Here is a 9,065-nt window from a genome sequence, read left to right on the forward strand (position 1 = left end):
AACTTACTGAAGAATCTCATACTTTGTGGCATCATTGAACCTTTATATCCGCAGCCACAGATTCTTAAGTGCAACAAGCCTACTGCACCTTGGACCGATGTTCTCCCAAGATCCATCCCTCTCTTTATCGACACCACTTTCTGCAGATGTAATCCAAGCATTAGTTACTGTTGACGGTTGTTGGATCTCCCCAAGTTTTCCTCTGGGGTTGCTCCTATTTGCATCTAATGCCCTAAGCAAGAGTTTCTTATTGATTCTTTGTGTCAAGGTCCAAACTATTTCTCAGTTTAGTCGAGGAGAATGCAACCTACTGCAACAGTGAAATTGGCAGTTTTACATGTAAACTTGAATTCAAGCAATGTGGGTGCAATTAGTAATAGAAAACAATAAACACCAAAATTCAAGCGACCTTTATTAGAATTAATTAATATTGTGCACTTAAGAATCAGAACAGGAAATGAAACTAGCAAATCATGTCTATTACAAAAATCTTGCTTAACTTCCCCTGTTTGGAACTTTCAGATAGCATGCAATTTATCACCAATAGTACCTAAAACCTACCCGACATAAAACCATAGCAAAAACATAAAAGAGTGAACACAAACAGAAGAGAACAACCGCACTTTATATAGGAAGAGACGTGAATCAAGCATGCTTTGCCTGGAAATCCTTCATGAAAGCAACCAACTTCTCAACTCCAGCCAAAGGCATAGCATTATAAATGGAAGCTCGCATGCCTCCCACCGACCTATGTCCCTTGAGCTGCACCATCTTCTCCTTCTCGGCTTCCTTTAAAAACTCAGCACCCAACTCTGACTTCTCCAATGTGAATGGAACATTCATCAGCGACCTTACAGATTTCTCAACAGGGCACCTGTAGAATCCTTTGCTTTCATCGATGGCATTGTACAATATACCAGCTTTCTTTTGGTTCTTCTTCTCAACCTCTTCCAGTCCTCCCTGCTTCAAAAGGTCTTCAAACACCAGCCCGCACATATAAATCCCATAACATGGAGGTGTGTTGTACAAAGAGTTGTTGTCGGCGTGGATCTTGTAATCAAGCATCACAGGGGTACTCTCTTGTGCATTTCCTAGAAGATCCTTCCTCACGATCACGATGCAAACCCCGGATGGCCCCACATTCTTCTGCGCACCAGCATAAATCAACCCAAACTTGGTTACATCAACAGGTTTGGAACAAAAATTGGAAGACATATCAGCAACAAGAACCCCATTTGGATTGCGGGGAACTGGGTAGTCCTTGAACTCAACCCCGTAAATGGTCTCATTGGCGCATATATGCAAATACTTGGCATTCGGGTTCAGTTCTAAACCATCGAACGAGGGAACCCTGACGTAGTTCTCCGATTTCCCACTCCAAATGACTTTGGGGTTGCAGTATTTCTTAGCTTCTTTGAAAGCCTTGTCTCCCCAAGATCCAGTAACAAGATAATCAACGGAGTCACCTGGGGCACAGAGATTCAAAGGGACAGCAGCGAACTGGGTGGTGGCTCCACCTTGGAGGAACAAAACGGCGTAGTTTTCAGGGATGTTGAGAAGAGAACGGAGATCGGCCTCGGCTTTTTCGATAATAGAACGGAAATCCTTACCACGGTGGCTCATTTCCATAACGCTCATGCCAGATCCGTGCCAGTTGTAAAGCTCGGATTGGGCTTTGAGGAGGACGTTCTCGGGTAAGGTGGCGGGACCGGCGGCGAAGTTAAAGACCCGATCTTGAGATTGGGATTGGACGGAGAGGCGATCTTGGGTAGTTGCGGAACAAGAGATGGAGAAGCGCTTGGCAGAGGTTTGACAAGGAATGGTGGAGATGGGTTTGAGAAAGACATGAGTTTGATGGGTCTTTTGAAGGAGAGGAGCGTTAGGGGCATTTAGCGATGTTGCCGCCATGGATGTAACTAAGATTTCAGAGAGCGTAGTAAAATGTAGGGGTTGAGGGAGGGGAGTTTGTTTGGTGGGAAGAAGTAAAAGCAAAAGGGAGTGTTTTATAATGGAAGTGTTTGATATTTTTCGATGGGCTCCATCACTTCCAAGGGACTGCAAAGGAAATGGACAGGTGCCTCTGCGGCTGTTGCCTACTTGCTTTCTCACTCTCTCAGGGTTGGTGAAAAGTCGACAAACACAACGTCGTCGTTTTAGGATTTTCTTAGGAGTTCAATTTTGTCTTGGCCTCTTTGGGAGTTGTTGCAGTATTATTTTTATTTCCCTTTTTTTTTTGTCGTATTTTGCTAAATGCATAATAAACAGAAATGGGAAAGCGTCATTGAAATAGTAAAATTACTAATTCTAATAAAATAAAAGGAATGGAGCTTCTTTTCTTCATAGTGTCGTGAGCGACGGCTGCATATTTTGAATTAGTGTAATTTTAAAGGGACTTAGGCAACAAGACATACATTGCGACGCTAGGGTAGGGGCAGCTTGCAAAAGTGCACGCACCTGGTTCATGCCAGACCCAAACTAAGTGGGAATTACAAAAGAAGAAAAAGGAATTCTTTTCACAGATGAAATGAAATGAAAATTAGAAAAGATTTAAAAAAGACGACAGAAATCATAAATCATAATAATAAAATGAGATCTTGACCCTAAAAATAAGAAATTCCGTACAAAATTCAATTAACACATATATGGTCATAAAAATAATGAGGTACTAGCAGTGAAATATTCTAATTCTAACACAACCCATTTATTATTCACTGCGACTGAATGAAACCAAGAACAACAGTTTGGAATTGGGTCGAGTAATATTCATCATCAGAATAGAAAGAACGTTAACAATACAAAACACGCTAATGTTTAATTGATATAAAGCACATTAACCACTAAACTGTCAAATTTTTGTTAAGAAATTTGTAATCCCACCATATCCAATTACCAACCTCTCCTCTATCTATCACTTTTATCACAACTTTGGTACACGACTTGTGCTGTTGGAAAAGAGAATGTGTCACCTGAAGAGACTAGAAAGTGAACTTACACCGCTTCTCTCCTTTCCTGCTCTTCCTTTATGTTCTTCTGTTCTTTCCTTCACCTCCTCCTTCCCCAACACTTTTTCCAAATTATCCATCTCATCCTCCTCCCTCAAATTTAATTCCCTAACTACCCTTTGCTGCTTCTTGCTTGCTGTATGTAGTGCAATATGATGTTTCGACTTCTCTACTACCTTCGTATGCTTCTTAGATTTCTTTTCCTTATCCTTCTTGCTTTTCTCTTCCTTCTCTGATATTTTCCCTTGCATCGAGTTTGTCTTATTTTCAGATAATTTGCATGTCTTCCCAAACTCCTGGTGCTTCTCAGCCAAGTCGTTGAGCTCATCTTTAGTAACCATTTCCTGGTTAGTATCATCGTCAACCAATTTTTGCTTCTTCAACATCCCTCTGTTGCCATCAGGAATAAATGATGATGGGGCATTTTTTTTAACCTTCTTCCCTGGAATTTCATTATTGGACAAAATTTCCTCAGTCGCCTTTGGTTGGAGGTCTTTCTCATCATTGCCTATCTCTGTCGCATCTCCACGGGGACCAGCCTTCATTGTTTCTAAAATAATTTTGCCAAGCACAAATCTTGTCTCACATGGATCCCCTATCCCAAGCAAGTGGAAATTTATCTCAGGGCTCATTCTCCCTCTTCCATTTATGAAAGATCTAATATCTTCTACCATCAGGTCAAACAATTTAGCAGTATTCTTTGCAGTGATCTTTGGTACAAATACCTGAAAAAAGGATAAAACCTATTTACTAACAAAAGATACATACACATATACGTTCATGTACCAGAACAATGCCAATATTTTTTTAGTAAGAAACCAAAACAGTCCATTCTCAAGCAAATCAAGGTAAGACATAGGGGCACTTCTGATGGCAGGTTAATTTACCTACAGTATGGAAAACATAGACACCTCTCTCTGATAAGAAACGCTAAAAAATTCAAATGGAGTAGATGTCACAGGCACTTACCAAACCAGAGCAAGCAGAAAATGGATATCTGGACATTGATTCAAATAGATTGCTAGTCTCTGTTAAGACCCCTACAGAATCTTGCACCAGAGATGCAAACTGAGCAACTTCTTTGGCAAGGTCTTCATCTGATTTAGTTTCTGAAAATTCAGAGATTTCAGGAACAAATTTAACTTCCAGTTTAGTATATTCTCTTGCAAATTCAACACCTTCCTTCCAGTTTCCATGATATAGAACAGAAGCAAAGGTCCAGATAACAAGAGCGTCTTGAGGGTTGTTTACCAATGCCAGATGAAACATCAACAATCCAACCCTGTTCTATGCAGGAAAAAAATGATCAGTAGGCATATCACAGATACTGAAATACATAATAAGACGTAAATCCACTTGATACCACCAACCAGGTACTTGAATTTATATATTATGATAATTCCTCTTAATATGAACCATCATACGCAGTGCAAAATAATTTCCAGACATATATGCTCATTCTTCTCAGCAATAATATTGTCAGCCCAATCTGCAGAGAAGTTTAAAAAGAGATTTGCCAAACTTTCTAGTAAACTAAAAGGAAAGTCTAACTGCTCTTTACAATAGCCAAGTTTTTCTTGATAATGATAACAATAAAGCCTAAGTCTTATGATATTCTATGCTTGAGAAGAAAAACAAAGCGAGAGACAAGTACTCACCATAGACTGCTATCGGCAGGATGATCACAAGAAACCAACTTATCCAAATTGAAGAACAATTTCTGAAGAAAAAGACAAAAGACAGATTCAGGAGGTCAAAACATCAAGCCTAAATTTTTGTGCGTTAAAGACCTTATTAACATTAATAGGAATACAAGCCAGTGGAAAGCACCTCACTTGACATTTCATTTTGACTGGAAATTTATTTTGAAAATTTTCACAAAATTATGTCAAAACTACATCAAATTTTCATGCTAAGCATACCTAACCAGCTAAGCATCATATTCATAGCTATTATATTTTGCAGATAATAAACAACTACAAAATTGTTATCATAACTCAAAAAACATTCAGATTGATCTTTCTATGAGATAAACCTTTAACTTTCAAGACACCTATCAGTATACACTAATTATCAAGAGAGTGAATTAATATCTCTAAACCCCTTTGAATTCCAAATACTTTTAACATTGAGTAATTATGTTGTCCTGAAGTAAGTAAACAGTCTTGATAAAATTAACTTGAATTGCATAGCTAATAAAATTTTCATAAATCCCTTCATGCTACAAATATTACTTCTTCACCAACAATGTTAGAAATACAGAATATGAAACAAGCTCACCATCAGCATCATGGAATTCTTGGTAGCTCTGTGTTGACTAATGTATGCTGCCTGCAAAGCAAATAAGTCTCAGCTACCCTCTGTAATGACTAAATTCATAAATTATTTACAACTATAAGCTAAAATGAGTGAACCTGAAATGGAAGTAAAATATTCAGTAGGTTAAATCTCTGCAGCAAGCAGATGGATTGCACAGCAGCTCCATATGACAGCATGTAGTTTACTTCCAGCATTAACCTGAACTGGAAAAATGAAGGACATTATTATGCCAAGTATAAGGTAAATATTGATAACATCACCTTAATTGTACACCAAAATAGAAAAGTAACCAAAGGCAAAAGGTTGTAAATTAGCCACAGTATGATTGGTTCTTTGTGCCTAGCTGAGGTTTACCAAGAGAAAATGAGGATGGTACAAGAAAGGAGGCAAGAAAAGACTCAAGTCACAGATGGAGAGAGAGACATAGCAAGAGCGAGTAACAGAAGAGAGACTATCTAGGCAGCAGGAAAGTTCTCAACTGATATTTCTGAACTACCTTATCTAATCCCCCAATGGAGGCTGAAAGATCGTACATTGCCCTCTCAGTATCCTTTGAAAATGACAAGCATAGACGAGCTGCAATTCTTAAGCCCCGGAGAATTCTTGCTGGGTAAGAAAAATGGCAGAAATTTTCCATTAATGTCTCATAATGCCAGCAGTCATTCCATCCAAATATCTTATACAAGATTGCAATCAAGAAAGTTAAAATAACCTACCACAGTCCTCTTGAAATGACGCATGAGCAGGGATTAACGTCCGTAGCTGAGTCAATGCACCAAACAGAAGAGTCGGAGGGTAAATATTAGTTCAGGTTATGAAAACACATAAAATTGTCATCAGCAGAGGTGGAGAATCACCTTTAATGACTTCAGGTCTGACATTCCACCATTGTAATCATAAATATTACACGTAAAAGGGTCAAAAAATAAGCTACACCCAAAATTCAAACAATATCATTATGAATTACATGGCATCAAAATCAAGGCTAATCATGGAGAAGATGGGAGAGTGGAATTTTGACAAGCTAATACATAGGCTATAGTAGCTTGTTCCATGGAATAAACATAAAAAATAAACATACATGAGAACTAATACCTATTAATAGTGAAGTCCCGATTCCTGCTATTTCTCCAGCGGATTAAGTCTTTTTCATCACATATCTTTGGTATTAAAGAGGATAAAGCTTTTTCTTTGTCTGCGTCATGTCTTGCAACTGTCTCAAAACTTGATACCTATTAGAACATACAAAATAAATACTGCATATTAAGAAATTTCTCACTACTGAGGCAATTCTAATCCAGAAGAAATTACATAAAAAGTTACCCATAGTAATAAACCAAGAAAATGACCTCAATTATGGAACCTTTTATATGCACCCTGCATATTGGAAATCTCTTTCCAATAATCTCAGCTCGATGAAATTTCTTTCTTATCTGTAGCAAGATATTACAAAGGCAATAGAAAACATTTTATATCAACCCACATTATCCTATTAATTCTAACTAAAGAAAATGGAATGAGAAGAATATTGAGAACACTGTGACCAAACCTGTTTAAGATTTGCAGTGGTAATCACATCAAAATCTTTAGGTGTTCTATTTAGTAGTAAATCTCTAACACAGCCCCCAACTAAATAGGCCTCAAAACCTGAAATATGTAAAGAAAAATATAACTACAGGGAAAAATAAAGTAGCGTTGCTTTCGGTACAAAATTGAATGAGTAAACTAGAGGAGCAAAACAAACTTAGTTGAAAGATTCACAGGCCTTTTTTAGCTTAAAGAACCTATACTAACGATGCTTTGGAAATAGGAAGCAATTTAGAAATAGGTAAATTTGTTAACAAAAAAAAAGGGGTAATGTAAAAGATGATTACCTCCTTTATGTAGTATTTTCAATACAATCCAGGATGGAAACGAAATCATAGAAAGAGATATCCCGACCTTGCTCGCTTGAATCTTCTTCCATTTTGAAGTGTCAACTAAATTATTTTTAACAAGAATCGAGGGTTCAATTCCAAGAAAATGATCGAAAAAAAGAAATGCGGAACAGAAGGTTAAATTAGATAAAGAGTGATACTTGGACGAAGAGCGGGATTAGGGGCTGGAGCCATTCCAGAATACAATTCAGCTTGCAAACCTCTTTCACCAAGCGTGTGGTTGCACCTCTAAGCCAAAAACAAACAGCAAGTAAGACTTGGTTTTTGTGGGAAAGATATTCGACGAATTGCCACAAAGACAAAGAAACAAAAAGAAAAATAAAAGCATGTGGAGACCTGAGAACGAGTCAAGGATCTAAGAGAAGAATAGAGGAAACTTTTGGCTCTCATAAAAATCGCCATGAATATCTGAATTAGGTCATGTTATGATAATGCTTTGTGGCTTGTTTGCTGGTCTGCTCCCTGCTGCCCAGCCGGCTGTTTGATTGTTGAAGAACCCGATTAAGGACAAAGGAGAGTTCTCAGCTTGTGCTTTCGCAGTTAGCAGCCCATATTTGTTCGTACTTAATAGGTTTGAGAAACGTCTTTGGGCTGAGGCCCCATGGACTCTGCTCATAAGGTATTCTTCTGCTATTAATAACTTTGTTAAAGCCCTCCCTGGATTGGGCCTATACCTACTAAATTAACTTAAAAGACTTCTTATAGAAAGGGGAAACTGTAAAAATAGTCACCTAACTATTCCTTTCATTCTATTTTGGTCACTCAACTATTAATATTTTTTATTTAGTCACTAAACTTTTCAAAATTAAATATATTAGTTACTCTAGCTGATGTGGGCCTTTTTATTAGTCTAGTAATAAAATTATCTCTCTAATATTTACACATTCTATTAATTTGATCCTAAATATAAAAAATTCAACAAATTTAGCCCTCAATGTTTATGAAATTTTTCATTTTAGTTCTAATTCTAAAAAAAACTCAATAAATTTGGCCCTCAACATTTACAAAACCTGTCAATTTAGTCTTAACTCTAAAAATTAAAAAATATTTTTTTTAAATCATTTTTAGCCCTGTATAACCAATTGACTAACCCCTGTGAGATATTAAAATAAGAAAAGGAGTACCCTCTTTCAAGACTTGATAGATTTCTTAAATATCTCACAGGTTATCCAATGGTTTATAAAAGACTAATAATTTTTTTAATTTTTTTTTAATTTTTAGAGTTAGGACTAAATTAATAGATTTTGTAAATGTTGAGGGCCAAATTTATTTTTGTATAATTAGAACTAAAACGACCAATTTTGTAAACATTGAGAGCTAAATTTATCTTTTTATATTTAGGACCAAATTAATAGAACATGTAAACATTAAAGGGCTAATTTTTGTTAATAGCCCACATCGGCTTAGAGTGCCTAAAATATTTAATTTCGAAAAGTTTAGTAACTAAATTGAAAAAATTAATAGTTGGGTGATCAAAATAGAACGAAAGGCATAGTTAAGTGATCATTTTTGTAGTTCACCCTATAAAAATTTTACTAGGATCAACACCAATGACTTAAGTGATTTAGATATGGGTGACAAAATCTAAACTGCTCAATGGATTCGAATCAATCCGTTTCACTTTTTTAAAAGTGGATGGGAGACGAGATACATGGAATTTTTTTTTTTTGAACAATGGATATAGAGTGACTACGACAATTGTTTGTCCCACTTATCCCACTCCACTAAAATAGAATTATTATATTATTCTTTAGAAAAATAGTAAAAATACAATTAAAATATAGTTTTTAACATTAATTAAAATATA

General features: G+C 36.5%; 2 protein-coding genes across 2 annotated transcripts; both read right to left on the reverse strand.

Annotated features, from left to right (window-relative positions):
- Positions 1–389: 389 nt before the first annotated feature.
- LOC107955090 (phosphoserine aminotransferase 2, chloroplastic) lies at positions 390–2,184 on the reverse strand. The gene has a single exon (XM_016890806.2). It carries the CDS (start codon positions 1,906–1,908, stop codon positions 646–648), a length of 1,263 nt encoding a protein of 420 aa, XP_016746295.1. The 5' UTR covers positions 1,909–2,184; the 3' UTR covers positions 390–645.
- Positions 2,185–2,601: 417 nt separating this feature from the next.
- LOC107955089 (uncharacterized) lies at positions 2,602–7,774 on the reverse strand. Its single transcript, XM_016890805.2, has 14 exons — positions 7,595–7,774; positions 7,399–7,486; positions 7,196–7,300; positions 6,871–6,968; positions 6,671–6,754; positions 6,417–6,553; positions 6,179–6,251; positions 6,038–6,083; positions 5,818–5,927; positions 5,417–5,524; positions 5,283–5,333; positions 4,661–4,722; positions 3,972–4,284; positions 2,602–3,727 (listed from the first exon to the last, which is right to left on the reverse strand). Exons 1-14 carry the CDS (start codon positions 7,658–7,660, stop codon positions 2,963–2,965), a joined length of 2,106 nt encoding a protein of 701 aa, XP_016746294.1. The 5' UTR covers positions 7,661–7,774; the 3' UTR covers positions 2,602–2,962.
- Positions 7,775–9,065: the final 1,291 nt, after the last annotated feature.

This window comes from Gossypium hirsutum, chromosome D07 (assembly GCF_007990345.1).
Source record: "Gossypium hirsutum isolate 1008001.06 chromosome D07, Gossypium_hirsutum_v2.1, whole genome shotgun sequence".
NCBI lineage: Eukaryota > Viridiplantae > Streptophyta > Magnoliopsida > Malvales > Malvaceae > Gossypium > Gossypium hirsutum.

Coding starts and splice junctions, on each gene's coding strand:
- LOC107955090 (XM_016890806.2), bottom strand. CDS start 1,908: ATGGCGGCAACATCGCTAAATGCCCCTAACGCTCCTCTCCTTCAAAAG.
- LOC107955089 (XM_016890805.2), bottom strand. CDS start 7,660: ATGGCGATTTTTATGAGAGCCAAAAGTTTCCTCTATTCTTCTCTTAGA. Junction 6,554..6,670: donor TAAAAGGTTCCATAATTGAG/GTCATTTTCTTG, acceptor ATGTTCTAATAG/GTATCAAGTTTTGAGACAGT. Junction 5,334..5,416: donor ATATTTTACTTCCATTTCAG/GTTCACTCATTT, acceptor TTTGCTTTGCAG/GCAGCATACATTAGTCAACA.